At 47.0% G+C, this 15,214-nt stretch overlaps 2 protein-coding genes across 3 annotated transcripts in view; both read left to right on the top strand.

The window, feature by feature from the left end:
* Positions 1-739: 739 nt before the first annotated feature.
* LOC115112724 (uncharacterized) lies at positions 740-6,794 on the top strand. Its single transcript, XM_029639746.2, has 3 exons — positions 740-3,416; positions 3,559-3,670; positions 6,250-6,794. The coding sequence occupies exons 1-3, from the start codon at positions 930-932 to the stop codon at positions 6,792-6,794; spliced, it is 3,144 nt and encodes a 1,047-aa protein (XP_029495606.2). The 5' UTR covers positions 740-929.
* Positions 6,795-6,943: 149 nt separating this feature from the next.
* LOC115113291 (PH and SEC7 domain-containing protein 1-like) overlaps positions 6,944-15,214 on the top strand; it is a 42,465-nt gene continuing 34,194 nt past the window's right edge. Inside the window, exon 1 of one of the 2 annotated variants that reach the window (XM_029640802.1) lies at positions 6,944-7,393. In XM_029640802.1, the coding sequence (XP_029496662.1) occupies positions 7,053-7,393 (341 nt within the window). In that variant the 5' untranslated portion in view covers positions 6,944-7,052. Of the gene's footprint in view, positions 7,394-12,903; positions 13,572-15,214 lie in introns of those variants that run through there. The other variant, XM_029640803.2, reaches the window with a different exon arrangement.

Here is a 15,214-nt window from a genome sequence, read left to right as displayed (position 1 = left end):
GTGATGTCAGCTGGTCCTTTTGTGGCAGGGCTGAAATGCAGTGGAAATGAGGGAAAGGGTATTCTGGAGTATATGCAAATTGCCATCATACAAACTGAGGCAGCAGACTTTGTGAAAATATATTGTGTTATTCTCAAAACTTTTAGCCACAACTGTATGTGTTAAGTGTTGACAGGGCTGTGGTTGATGAGTTTTTAATCAATTAATCAGTTACAGGACGTGAGTACTCTATGCATGCACTTTCTCCAGCATTGCTCTATGCACAATTGTGCTCCACTGGTTGGTAACGATACAGCAGGACCTGACCCTGCTAACCATGATAGTAGGTTCAGAGGTACCAACCTTGAGCCTCACCCAAAATGACTGGGAGTAGCTGTTTCTGATGTCTGTGTTGCCTACAGTCACCTGCCCAGGGGGTCAGGGGAAAGTACCTAGACCATGGAGTCATGCGGTGATTCTGGTAGACAATGGCATGACCGACTCACCTCCCAGGTTATGCAAATGAGCAGATCAGAGATTTTTTATATAACATAACACACATGCGGCTCCTCCGAGACAAACTTAGGTGAACACACACAAACAAAAAATACACCACACACACACACACACACACACACACACATTCAACCATGGATTCTGAATATCCTTCTGTGTCCGTTTGTTTGTTTGTTTTATTGTCTTTCTTCTAAATGGTCCTAATATATTATTGACTCTTTTTTTCTTTATCTTTGGCAGACTGAAAAGAAGCTGAGCATTGCAGCATGGCAAAGAGGCCTGCCGATCATCCTCCAGCTTACTAACCTTCACCAAATGGACCCATTTTGTTTCATTTAGGGTTAGGAGGTTTAGGATAAGAGCACTAGTACTATCAAAGACCAAAAAAATACAAAAATTAGACAGAAGGCTCCACTGAGGCCAGTGTGGGGACCATGTCTAAGTCAGGCAAGATCCTGCACCTGTATGTGGAGGTGAGGTCTGTCCCAGGGAAGGAGCTGGAAGGTGGTGTGGAGGGGATGCACCCACTAGTGCTCCAAGGGCCTGACATCCTACCTCAGTCCCAGTGCACCCCCAGCCACTCTACCTCCACCTCTACCTGTACCTGCACTTGCCCATCCACCTCCACCCCCAGCCCAGCCTCCATGTCCCCAGGGGTGTTGCATAAAGATGGGGGCAGCAGTCCCAGCCTCACCTCCAAGTCCTCCTCCAGACAATCTGTCAGTTTCCAGCTGGACCTACCGGACAACTCCGGACTGCCCACACACCACGAGCAGCGTCTGCCTTATGAGGGGATTGGTCAGCTGCTCTCCAATCTCCAGCCTGCACCCAATGGGCCGCAGCATGACAGTCTGGTGCTCACCCGCTCCTCAGACATTGAGCACTACCACAGGAGGGTGCCCCTATCCCCTGCCTCCTCTGGGAGAATAACGTCCCCCTCGACTCCAACCAGTGGGCGCAGGTCCTACAATGGCTCTGGTGTGGGAGACGAGGGCAAGTGCTCTGTGGTCAGCTTTAGTTACATAGAGAAAGCCAGCATTAAGTCTGTGGACAGCCCCCACAGTGCTGTGTGCCCAAGTGTACCTGAGAACTCTTTCAGTAGAGGTGTGGAGGAGGGGTATATGCCTGCCCACCTTAGGAAGAGGCTCAGTGACCCTGTGTGGTCGGATAGCTCCGGTAGCTCCAGCCCCAAACTGTCCTGTCCCACCTCCGGCAGGTCTCCCAGGAGCTCCCCCTGCCTCCGCAGGGCCACTCTGGACACTGTGGCCAGAGAGGCCACCTACAGGGCCATGGAGGAATTTGGCTCCCCGGAACTGAGGCGCAGACTGGCGGCCTACAGCCCAGACAGAAGCCCCAGCCTGCCTCGGTACTACCAACAGCAGCCCCGCTGCCAGTCCTGGGGTGGGTCCCCGGTCCTGCCTAGGGGTGCCAAAACACTGCCAATCAATGCACACCTCACAGACTCTGATAGGAACCGTGGTTTGAATGGCCTCCCCAGAAGCCCAGCTTCTCACCAGCTCTCTGTTCAAGCCAGGCAGTCCTACTACAACTTCACCATGTCCCCTTCCAGTGTTAGCTGCCACCATGGTGTCCAGAACCACAGGCTGTGGCTAGGGGACGAGAGCCCCAGGCTGTCCTCAAAATGTGGGGACCACAGCCCCAGGTTGGCCTGCAAGTTTGGGGACGAGAGCCCAAGGTTGTCTTCCAAGTTTCGCCCACCATTACCTGCAGGCAGGCCCACTGCAATTCAGCATGAAATACCAGCAAGCATGATTACCAGCACCCCAACCTCTTGCGACCAGAGGGCTAGCAGCCACACACGCCACCGCACTCCTAGCGATAGCCCCTGCTTACCAAACAAGGTCAACTCCAAACAGTCAGGTCAGTCAAATGACAGCAAGCTGGGAGAGGGATTGAACCAGACGAGTGACAGAAGAAGTAACTCCTCAGCCACTAGCCCTCACATGGCCCGTAAGCTGGCGGAGGACGCAACCAAGCTGTCCACTATCTTCATGGACAGGGGGACTCCCTCCCCCACTCTGTCACAGGCTAACTCCACCAGGTCAGAGAGCCCCAAGTCTGGCTACATCTCCAGGGAGCCTCAACCCTACGCCACCCTCCAGGGCCAGGGTTCTCCAGCACAGCCCCACCCTGAAGCTAACACTCACACACACTTACAGGACCATAGGTGGACAGACAAGGAGTTTCTTAGAGCTGGACCCCACTCCAGAGAGTCTAGACCAGGTCAAGGACAGGGGCAAGCCTCCCCCCTCCTACTGCAGAAGGGAACCTCCTCCCCTGCTATGCCAGCTACGCTGCACCTGGTGGTAGCATCCCACACTCCTATCATAGACCCACGGCTGCAGAGAGCTGAGCTGCTGACGAAAGACAGCCCCACCCTGCACCGCCACCAGCCCCCGCAGTACATGGGAGACCGAGGCTCCCCCAGCCTGGAGAGGAGACCGTATGACACCCGCTTCGACAGAGGGAGTCCGAGGGACAACCCGGAGAGCAGCAGGCGCCTGATTATAGGACTTGACATGGAGCCGCCAGAGAGCTGGAGCTCCAGGATGCAGCAGTGGAGGGAGAATGGGTCCGTTGCGGACAGGGAGGAGTCCTATAGTGAGAGTCCGACTGCTGATGTTGATGAAGTGTATGTGGTGACCAAGGAGGAGCTGCAGCAGAGAAGGAATGGTGCAGCTGTGTTGGGGTATCAGGGGTATAAACATGGAGTAAACAGGGAACAGAGGGGGGAGACCCAGGACCATAGTGGGGCACTGGGGTTCTCCCAAAGCTCCAGTGGAGTGACAGGCAGTCTGGGGGAGAGCACTCAGCCAGAAAGGGACTGTCTCTCTCCAGAGACATCCAGCCAGTCCAGCCAGAAGAGCAATGACACTGAAGAGACAGCATCTGGGATGCAGGTGTGTGTGTGTGTGTGTGTGTGTGTGTGTGTGTGTGTGTGTGTGTGTGTGTGTGTGTGTGTGTGTGAGCGACTGTTTACAAGTGTACATTATACCTTATGTATCACCTACTCAATCATTCTCATTGTCTGTTGTGTTGTAGTCGGAAAGCGGATCCTCTGTGCTGGGCCCATCCTTGCACTCCCAGAAGATTGCCCGTGCCAAATGGGAGTTCCTGTTTGGACAGCCCATAGAGGACAGCCATGATTCTAAAGGTGGGTGGTCCTGAAAGAGGTCTAATGCTGCGTTCATAGCCAAGTGGGAAGGTGGTATTTACCATATAAACTCAGCAAAAAAAGAAACATCCTCTCACTGTCACCTGCATTTATTTTCAGCAAACTTAACATCTGTAAATATTTGTATGAACATAACAAGACTCAACAACTGAGACATAAACTGAACAAGGTCCACAGACCTGTGACTAACAGAAATTGAATAATTTGTCCTGGAACAAAGGGGGGGTCATCATAAAAAAAAGTAACAGTCAGTATCTGGTGTGGCCACCAGCTGCATTAAGTACTGCAGTGCATCTCTTCCTCATGGACTGCACCAGATTTGCCAGTTCTTGCTGTGAGATGTTACCCCACACTTCCACCAAGGCACCTGCAAGTTCCCAGACATTTCTGTAGGAAGTGGCCCTAGCCCTCACCCTCCGATCCAACAGGTCCCAGACGTGCTCAATGGGATTGAGATCCGGGCTCTTCGCTGAACATGGCAGAACACTGACATTCCTGTCTTGCAGGAAATCACCCACAGAACGAGCAGTATAGCTGGTGGCATTGTCATGCTGGAGGGTCATGTCAGGATGAGCCTGCAGGAAGGGTACCACGAGGGAGGAGGATGTCTTCCCTGTAACGCACAGCATTTAGATTGCCTGCAGTGACAACAACCTCAGTCCAATGATGCTGTGACACATCGCCCCAGACCATGACGGACCCTCCACCTCCAAATCGATCCCGCTCCAGAGTACAGGCCTCGGTCTAACGCTCATTCCTTTGACGATAAACACAAATCCGACCTTCACCCCTGGTGAGACAAAACCGCGACTCGGGTTTGTGCCCATAGTCGACGTTGTTGCCGGTGATGTCTGGTGAGGACCTGCCTTGCAACAGGCCTACAAGACCACAGTCCAGCCTCTCTCAGCCTATTGCAGACAGTCTGAGCACTGATGGAGGGATTGTGCGTTCCTGGTGTAACTCAGGCAGTTGTTGTTGCCATCCTGTCCCGCAGGTGTGATGTTCGGATGTACTGATCCTGTGCAGGTGTTACACGTGGTCTGCCACTACGAGGATGATCAGCTGTCCGTCCTGTCTCCCTGTGGCGCTGTCTTAGGCGTCTCACAGTACGGACATTGCAATTTTATTGCCCGGCCACGTCTGCATTGCTCATGCCTCCTTGCAGCATGCCTAAGGCACGTCAACACAGATGAGCAGGGACCCTGGGCCTTTTTCCTTTGGTGTTTTTCAGTAGAAAGGCCTCTTTAGTGTCCTACGTTTTCATAACTGTGACCTTAATTGCCTACCGTCTGTACTCTGTTAGTGTATTAACGACCGTTCCATAGGTGCATGTTCATTAATTGTTTATGGTTCATTGTTTCCCATGTTTGTTCAGTGTTTAAACCCTTTACAATGAAGATCTGTGAAGTTATTTGGATTTTTACGAATTATCTTTGAAAGACAGGGTCCTGAAAAAGGGACGTTTCTTTTTTTGCTGAGTTTTACTACGGGGAAAAACCTACTTGAACATCGCTCCAACTGGTTATTAGTAGTGGGAAACAAAGGATATCCAGCCAACTTGACACAACTATGGGAAGCATTGGAGTCAACATGGGTCAGCATCCATGTGGAACACTTTCAACAACTTGTAGTCCATGCCCTGACAAATTGTAACTGTTCTGAGGGCAAAAGGGGTGCAATTCAATAGTCGGAAGGTGTTCCTAATGTTTTGTGCACTTTGTGGTTGGCGCAGCTTGTTGGCCATTAGCCAATCAGCATTTCTCAAACTAGTTCAAAACACGTAAATGCATCCAACTGGGAATTACTACCTTCCCACTTGGTTATGGATGCAGGATTTGCCTCACTGTCTTACTCTTCCTCCTCCATTTCGGACTTCCTAGTTCGTCATCCCCTTCTCGTAAACAAGCAGCTACTTTCACAATACTCTTGTAATCCAATTAGCTCTAGCTAGCTTTGGCTTTAGCGCCATCATGGCCTGGCATCAGCTCTGTCCTTATAAAAGTTGGACTCTCTTCCTTCTCAAACAAACACTTTCTTTGTTTACCTTTATTGATAGTTTAGAGTCTAGACATCTCAGCCTCATACACAGCTAATCTGTTTCCTGTTAAGTATTTGGACTTTAGAGAATCTGTTCCCTTGATTTTGATGACATTTTCTATATCTCTGCATCTCTCTCACTCATTTTCCATCCTTCCCTATTATGTTACAGTACTCAGTTCATCCCAGACAGTCTGTTATAGGTCCCAAAACAGTGAATGACCATAAACACTACCACCGTAATAACAATCTATACATTTAGAACAGGTCATTTTATTACATTTGCATGTTTTTTACAACAGGTCATTTTAATAAGTTCTACCAAACGTTGAATGTTATTACCGTAGTCAGTCCACTCAATACTCAATCATAATGGAATACAAATCTCAAAATGACTACTGAGCTTTAGAACAGGACTTTAAAAAACAAAACAATTTTGCATGGTTTTTAGAACAGGCTAATTGTTCTATATTATTCCTACTCACTTTTACATGCTCTGTTTGTCTCTTTTGATATCCCAGATTCCTCTCAAGCCCCCCCGAGTGGGACCTCCAGTGAGTCTCCCTTGCCCACCTCCTCCCTGCTCCTGAAGCCCACAGGTCACTGGAGGGGATGGGATGATGAGAGTCAGAGTTTATCCTATCACGATGTCCAGCAGGTGGTGGATTTGGTGACTCTGCCCCCGGTCACTGTGGTTGGCTTCTCGCCCAAGACGGGCATCATCCGGAGAGCCATCAACTACGCTGAGACGGACTTAGATGCTGTGCCCCTGAAATGCTATAGGGAAACAGACCTAGATGAGGTGATATTGGCTGAGGCCGAGAGAGAGCAGGAGGAGGTAGACTCCGCCTTTGGGAGTAACCGCAGTGTGCTCGGCACCTCTGCCTCCAGCGCCAGTACCATAGTACGCACTGACGGAGAGGAGGACGAGCTGGAGGAGGACGAGCTGGAGGAGGAAGAGGAGGAGGTGGTGAGCTGGGCCAGTGTGAGGATGCAGGGGGATAAGAAGAGACAGCATGCCACCCAGGAGGACAATCAGGTGTACAGTCTGCTGCTGAAGGGGTGAGATATTCACTGCAGCTCAGACACACCATACCCTGTAGTCAGTATGTAAAGCATTTATAGAGACACAAATATAGTAGATATTTGCCAATCAGATACCTCATGTGTTCCTAATACATTCTACATGGTGTCTTCCTGTAGTTGTCCCCTGGACCACATATCGGATGCCCAGTCAGCCCTGAAGGCCTCCATCTCAGCGACTAGCCCTCGCAGGACCTCAGTGGATAGCCTGGACTCCTTCAGCCGCCACTTCGAAAGGATCATGGAGTCTCACCGAGCCAAGGGAACCTCCTACAGCAGCCTGGACAGCGTTGACCTCTTGACCTCCAGCGGCCCACCCATATTCACCTTTGACCTGCCCACCCTCACCCCTAAGATCCAAAGCCAAATTTGTGAGAGTGCTCGTCATATTATCGAGCTGAGTTTTGCTCCCCTGGCCCATCCAGAGCTCCCCAGTGTGTCTGACCCCACATGCTCTGAGAACACCCTGGCCCCCACAGGAAAGGGGCTCAGCAGCACCTCTGAGCAGGATTATACGTCAGGAGGGAAGTCCCGGTTGGAGAAAGACTGCTTGCGAACTAACTTAGGCTTGCCTTTCATCAGGTGAGTGACAGACAAACGTGGACAGTGGACATCTTAAGGTCTGCTTCATTTAGACCCTTTTGTATCAGCTTCTCTGCAGTGTCCGTGCAGGAGAAAGTGGTCGCACGCGCACACACACACGCACACACAGCTGCACTCACAACATTTTAACAATCTCTAAAGGATCGTTTAGCTGTGACATCTCTTGAGTGCATTTTTGTGTTTGTTTGCCATTGTCCGCAGGGGCGTGTGCTGGTGATGGTGGCAACACATTTTGTTATATGAAGATCCTATTATAAGATATAGGATCATATTATGCAGTTTCATAATGATAAACTGCTTATGCTGCATTGGTAATACATCTCTTTACTGCTGCTAGACGACCACTGTCACTAAAATCTCATGCCATGTGTTGTCCCTGGAATGGCTGTTCCCAATTACTTTGATTACATTTAGATGTTTAGGGCCTATAATCTAAACATGTGTGACTGGCATATGTTTGGTCTGGCATTTCCAATATTGACAGACAGTGTCTGCTTTGCATACAGCTGTTTTGATCAGAATATGACTGATCTGACCAAATTAACTGTGTAGACATACACTACATGACCAAAAGGAGTTGGTCCCCCCTTTGCTGCTATAACAGCCTTCACTCTTCTGGGAAGGCTTTTCACTAGATGTTGGAAAATTGCTGCGGAGACTTGCTTCCATTCAACCACAAGTATTAGTGAGGTCGGGCACTGATGTTGGGTGATTAGGCCTGGCTCGCGGTCAACGTTCCAATTCATTCCAAAGGTGTCCGATGGGGTTGAGGTCAGGGCTCTGTACAGGCCAGTCAAGTTCTTCCACACTGATCTCGACAAACCATTTCTGTGTGGACCTCGCTTTTTGCACGGGGGCTGTGTGCTTGATTTTATACACCTGTCAGAAACGGGTGTGGCTGAAATAGCCAAATCAACTAATTTGAAGGGGTGTCCACATACTTTTTTTGTGTGAGTATGGTATACTTTATATGCCTGTGAAACTCAACCGCAGAAATTCAGTTGTACCACTAGATGAGGCCAGAGAGCCACTGTTTCTTTTGTTGAACGTTTATCCAGAAATTCGTTTTGAGTACCGTACTGTCTGTAACATGGAGGGATTGAGTTGTGGTTTGAATTCCTGTGATTTGTGCTCAGCGGTATGATACCTCTTTGGTTAAAGTATTGGTGTGGACTTTTGATTGGATGTGTGTGCCTGATGATTTACTTGAAAAGTGAACAAGTGTAATGTATAGTAACTAAATTGGTGTAATTTTCATTGCAAGGTGTAGTGTATCAGTTCCTCCAACCCTGCTAAGAATGGAGTTATTATAACTTTGTTTACGAGACAAATTCTATTAATATGGGCCTGAGAAAATCTAGGTACTCACTCGGGCCCTACTAGTGAAAGTTCATATACAGTATGCATACGTGTACATTATGTAAAACAAATAATGAGTATACCAAACATGAGGAACACCTTCCTAATATTGAGTTGCGCCACCCCGCCCTCCCTTCCACAGGGATGCTGGCCCATGTTGACCCCAATGCTTCCCAGAGTTGTGTCAAATTGGCTGGATACACACGTGAAACTGTTGAACGTGAAAAACCCAGCAGCGTTGCAGTTCTTGATACAAGCTGGTGCGCCTGGCACCTACTGCCATATCCATTTCAAAGGCCCTTAAATATTTTGACTTGCCCATTCACCCTCTGAATGGCATAGACACAATCCATGTCTCAATTGTCTGAAGGCTTGAAAATCCTTCTTCAACTTGTCTCCTTCACTTCATATCAGTGTAGATGAAGAGGGTTGAACAACTGGGATCATAACTTTCACCCGGCCAGTTTGTCATGGAAAGAGCAAGTGTTCTTAATGTTTTGTACACTCAGTGTATGTTCTACAGTATGTGTAGACCGACTCATATCCATTGTATCTTCCCTTCCAGTTCAAATCAAAATTTAACGGCCACATACACATGGTTAGCAGATGTTATTGCAAGTGTAGTGAAATGCTTATGCTTCTAGATCCAACAGTGCAGCAGTATCAAACAGGTAATATCAATCAATTCCACAACAAAACCTAATACACACAATCTAGTAAAGGAACGGGATGAAAATATATAAGTATAAAATATATGGATGAGCAGTGACAGAGCGACTAAGATGCAATAGATAGTATAGTATATACATATGAGATGAGTAATGCGAGATTCATTCTTAAAGTGGCATTATTTAAGTGACTAGTGTTCCATTTATTAAAGTGGCCAATGATATGAAGTCTGTAGGTAGGCAGGCGCCTCTCTGTGCTACTGGTGGCTGTTTAACAATCTGATGGCCTTGAGATAGAAGCTGTTTTTAAATCTCTCTGTCCCAGCTTTGATGCACCTGTACTGACCTCGCCTTCTGGATGGAAGCAGGGTGAACAGGTTGTGGCTTGGGTGGTTATTGCACCTGTAAAAGTTCAGAATTATTTTTCACCCTCCTGTGGTTGAAGAGGTGCTGTTGCTCCTTCTTCACTACACTGTCTGGGTGCGTGGACCATTTCAGTTTGTTGGTGATATGTACACCAAGGAACTTTCCACCTTCTCCACTGTTTCCCGTTGGTGTGGATAGGGGGTCCTCCCTTTGCTGTTTCCTGAAGTCCACAATCATCTCTTTTGTTTTGCTGACATTGAGTGAGAGGTTATTTTCCTGAAACCACACTCCGAAGGCCCTAACCTCCTCCCTGTAGTCTGTCTCGTCGTTGTTGTTAATCAAGCCTACCACTAGTAGTGTCATCTGCAAACTTGATGATTGAGTTGGAGGCGTGCATGGCCACGCAATCGTGGGTGAACAGGGAGTACAGGAGAGGGCTGAGAACGCACCCTTGTGGGGCCCCAGTGTTTGAGGATCAGCAGAGTGGAGATGTTGTTTCCTACCTTCACCACCTGAGGGCGGCCCGTCGGGAAGTCCAGGACCCAGTCGCACAGGGCGGGGTCGAGGCCTAGGGTCTCAAGCTTAATGATGAGTTTGGAGGGTACTATGGTGTTGAATGCAAGTAAAACCATAAGAAACCATAATACCTTAAATGTTTTTATAAAGGAACATATATGGTGTCATTGCTGTGGGCCAGTGGTTCCCAAACTTTTCATAGTTTTCATGCTAGTGAGGGCCGAGAATCCACTCTCACGTAGGTACGTAGTTGGGAAGGGTATCAGGGTCTTAACAGCGCTATTTACCAAGGCAGGATACTCTGAGCGCAGCCCAATTTAGAAATCTGGCAGTGGCTTCTGATTTAAATCCAATTTTCACAGAGCCGCTTGCTGCAATTTTGATGAGGATCTCTTGTTCCGATATCGGGAAGTGGACTGGAGGCAGGGCATGAAAGGGATAACGAATCCTGTTGTTTGTGTCATCTGTTTCAGGTATGTACGTGCGTAATTGTGCACCCAATTCACTCAGGTGCTTCGCTGTGTCACATTTGACATTGTCATTTTCAAACAAAAAATTAAACAATGATGAAAAGATCTGTGTGTTGTCCTTGTTAATGCAGACAGAGAAGAACTCCAACTTCTTAATCATAGCCTCAATTTGGTCCCGCGCGTTGAATATAGTTGTGGAGAGTCCCTGTAATCCTAGATTCAGATCATTCAGGCGAGAAAAAACATCACCCATATAGGCCAGTCATGTGAGAAACTTGTCATCATGCAAGCAGTCAGACAAGTGAAAATTATGGTCAGTAAAGAAAACTTTAAGTTCGCCTCTCAATTTAAAAAAACGTGTCAATACTTTGCCCCTTGATAACCAGTATGTTGTAAAAGCATTACATGGTCGCTGCCCATATCATTGCCTAGTGCAGAAAATACACGAGAGTTCAGTGGCCTTGCTTTAACAAAGTAACCATTTTCACTGTAGTGTCCAAAACGTCTTTCAGGCTGTCAGGCATTCCTTTGGCAGCAAGAGCCTCTCGGTGGATGCAGCAATGTTCCAAAATGGCGTCGGGAGCAACTGCTTGCACGTGTGTTACCACTCCATTATGTCTCCCTGTCATGGCTTTTTGCGCCATCAGTACAGATACCAACACATCTTGACCACCAAAGTCCATTTGATGTCACAAAGCTGTCCAGTACTTAAAAAATATCCTCTCCTGTTGTCTTGGTTTCCTGTGGTTTCTAGAAGAGCATGTCTTCCTTAATTGACCCCCCATAAACGTAACGGACATATACCAGGAGCTGTTGACTCATCCAGCTGTAACGCATAGAATTCACTGGCTTGTATGCGAAGCAGTAATTATTTCAAAACATCTGCCATGTCACTGATGCCGTCGTGAAAGTGTTGTTTGATGAAGTCATTGTCTGTATAGTTGTTTTGGCCTTTTCCCCCAGCATTGGCCCAGACATATCTGCGGTAGCAGGAAGAATTAAGCCCTCCACAATAGTATGGGGATTGCCCGTCCTAGCCACTTCGTAGCTCACCATATAAGACGCTTCTAGCCCCTTCTTATTCATGGTATCTGTTGCTTTTATACATGGCTTACTACTCGAAAGTCATCTTAGATCTCGCTCAAAAAACTCCTGTGGCTTATTTTTTAAATTGGCATGTTTTGTTTCTAAATGTCTGCGCAACAGTGATGGTTTCATCGAGTTGTAAGATAGTACTTTTGCACATATAACAAACTAATATAAGTGAACCCCAAATCAATGTAGTTCTCATCATATTTGCGCCTCTTCAATGGTCCAAAGTCCATCTGTTGTTCGGTGCTTTCCCGGGTAAGGGGGCAGTAGCTCTTCGGCTGCATCAGATTCTGTCAGTGTCCATGCTAGCTGGGTTAACAACAAATGTAGAATTACTGATGCTAGCATTGGATGTGCTCGTGGAAGCAGAACAAGCTTGTGTCGTCGACAGGTGCAGGTGTAGTACTGCCAGTAGAGCTGGTATGTGTCTCTTTGGACACGGGCCTTACTTTTTTTAAACCATTTATCAATTTTCGAGCGAACGGAATGAGCAGCAGCCTTGTTTGGCTACATACAGACCGTTAGTGGAATTCCCGCGAGAGAGAAACGGTTCATGTGATTGGATGTTAATTATTTGACTAGGCTACCTGTATTTGACATTGTTATTTCGCTGAACACGAGATGGTTTAATTTTATTTTTGGCGTCGAAATGACGCTACTCGGGCGAGGGGGAAATGGAAAATATAGATGGGACTGTTTTAAAAATGTGAAGATAATTAAAAAAATTTTTTTTACATATTTTTTAATTGCGCGTACCCGTGACGGCATTGCGCATACCCCCAGTTTGGGAATACCTGCCGTAGGCTACTTTGATTTAGCTTTCATTCCTACTTGTTTGGCTTTACTGAAACATTTTTTACTTGATTGTTGCTTTAAATCTGATACATGTGTATTTTCTGAGATATAGGAGCTGACTGAGATGTGAAATCAGAAAGTAGGTTAGAAACATAGAAAGGGGGGTCAGTGGGAGAGAGGGAATGTAACGGGAGACAAAGAGAGGAAGAGAAGAGTGAGGGGGTTTGCAGCCATGGAGAGAGGAAATGCATACCTTCTCCAGCAGCGGAAAATAGCCCAGCTGATGAGCGATTCGCAGAGAGAGGCACACACAGACCAATACAGACAGAGAACGAGGGCAGTGAGAGAGAGAGAGACTGAGACTGACCAAGTGTAACTTTGAGTTCAACAAAGACCCTGCCAAGTTATTACCACATACTGTGTCCACCAGCTTGGATACTTCAAAGTTTGGAACGAGAGAGTTACAGGGAGCTGAAGAGGGAAGGAGATTGAGGGTGAGAGAGAGTGAGAGAGAGAGAGAGGCAGACAGGACAGCAGGGGAGGGCAGCAACAGGCTAAAGGCAACAGATTAGGGCGCCAAATAAGGCAGAGAGAGAATCCAGACACAAAGGAGGGGAAATGGAAGAGAATATGTTGTGAAATGCACATTGAAGATCCTGCTTGGCTCAGGCTGAGAGCAGGGCGGTGTCAACGTGTGGCTAGACAGTGGGCAGAGGATCGCTGTGGTCAGTAGATCCGACTGTTGACTGCCAGGGTTACATCACTGCCGAATGCCGTGGTTGGGTGAAAGAGCCGTGGCTCTGGGGACAATATGGCGCATTATTTGCTCTGCTGGGGGGGCGGGGCTTTGGAAGACATGTGCCTGGATGCCCCCTACCCGGCCATATACCGGTGAGTTCCTCACTTCACTGTACTTTACCTCCAATGGTCCGTTTGTCTGTCTGTCTGAGGTGTGTGGACCCAGACAGTGTTAAAGGGATAGTTCGTCCAAATTACAAAATTAGATATTTGTTTCCTTACTCTGTAAGCAGTCTATGGCCAAGATATGACAATAATCCATGCTTTGGTTTAGTTTCCCTGGCACTGTTTCCAAATACTAACATTTTAGCATTTGTGGCATGTATCCCATTCAAGTCATGGGAGCAATATTAGCCTTTTTTGCACATAATAAATAATAATAATAAATAAATAATAAATAATCCTAAAGTATCTAAAAATGATTTTGAAGCTCACTAAAGTCACTTAACAATGATTTGTTATGTGTGAAAAATGCTAACATCTATCCCATGACCGTTAGCATTTGGAAACAGTGCTTGCCAGTGCTAGGTAAACTAAACCAAAGCATGGATTGCTGTCATACCTTCTACGTAAGGAAACCAAAGTGTCATTTTGTAATTTGAGTGAACTATCCCTTTAAGGCAGTGTTTCCCAAACTCAGTCCTGGGTGCCACGAATGGTGCATATTTAGTTTTTACCCCTAGCACTACACAGCTGATTTAAAATAATCAACTCATCATCAAGCTTTGATTATTTTAATCAGCTGTTTATTGCTAGGGCAAAAAGCAAGTTTGTGAAACTCTGCTTTAAGTTTTCAAAGAAAGTGGAGGCTTACTTTATTAGGTGCTTGTTTGTAATGAATGGTCCAACGTTATGAATAATTAAGTGTGAAATGATTTTGAACAAGATGGCGCCGACGGAGATGGTCGCTTTGTTTCAACTCCTTAGGAAACTATGCAGTATTTAGTTTTTTATGTATTATGTCTTACATTGTTACCCTAGGAAATCTTAAGCCTTATTACATATATCCAATAGTTATTTCCGGCTGTAAGAGCGACGTCAACTTACCAACATTACGACCAGGAATACGATTTTCCTGAAGCAGATCCTCTGTTTGAACCACCACCCAGGACAATGGATCTAATCCCAGAAGACGACCCAAAACAACAGCGCCACAGAAGGAGTGGCCTTCTGGTCAGGCTCTGTAGAGGTGCACATCGCCCACCGCTCCCGAGTATACTGCTCGCCAATGTCCAGTCTCTTGACAACAAGGTAGACAAAATTCGAGCAAGGGTTGCCTTCGAGAGACGTCAGAGATTTTAACATTCTCTGTTTTATGGAAACATGGCTCTCACGGGATATGTTGTTGGAATCAGTTCAGTCACCGGGCTTCTCCATGCATCGCGCCGACAGAGATAAACATCTCTCTGGGAAGAGGAAGGGCGGGGGTGTATGCTTCATGATTAACGACTCATGGTGTAATCATAACAACATACAGGAACTCAAGTCCTTCTGCTCACCCGAACTAGAATTCCTCACAATCAAATGCTGGCAATATTACCTTCCAAGATAATTCTCGTCAGTTGTCGTCACAGCTGTGTACATTCCCCCTCAAGCAGACACCAACATGGCCCTAAAGGAACTTCACTGGACTCTATGTAAACTGGAAACCATATATCCCGAGGATGCATTTATTGTAGCTGGGGATTTAAACAAAGCAAATTTGAGAGGCTACCTAAATTCTATCAGCATATTAA

This window comes from Oncorhynchus nerka, linkage group LG28 (genome assembly GCF_034236695.1).
Source record: "Oncorhynchus nerka isolate Pitt River linkage group LG28, Oner_Uvic_2.0, whole genome shotgun sequence".
Taxonomy (NCBI): domain Eukaryota; kingdom Metazoa; phylum Chordata; class Actinopteri; order Salmoniformes; family Salmonidae; genus Oncorhynchus; species Oncorhynchus nerka.
Note: the sequence above shows the minus strand (reverse complement) of the source record. Positions and strands in the feature narration are given on the sequence as shown.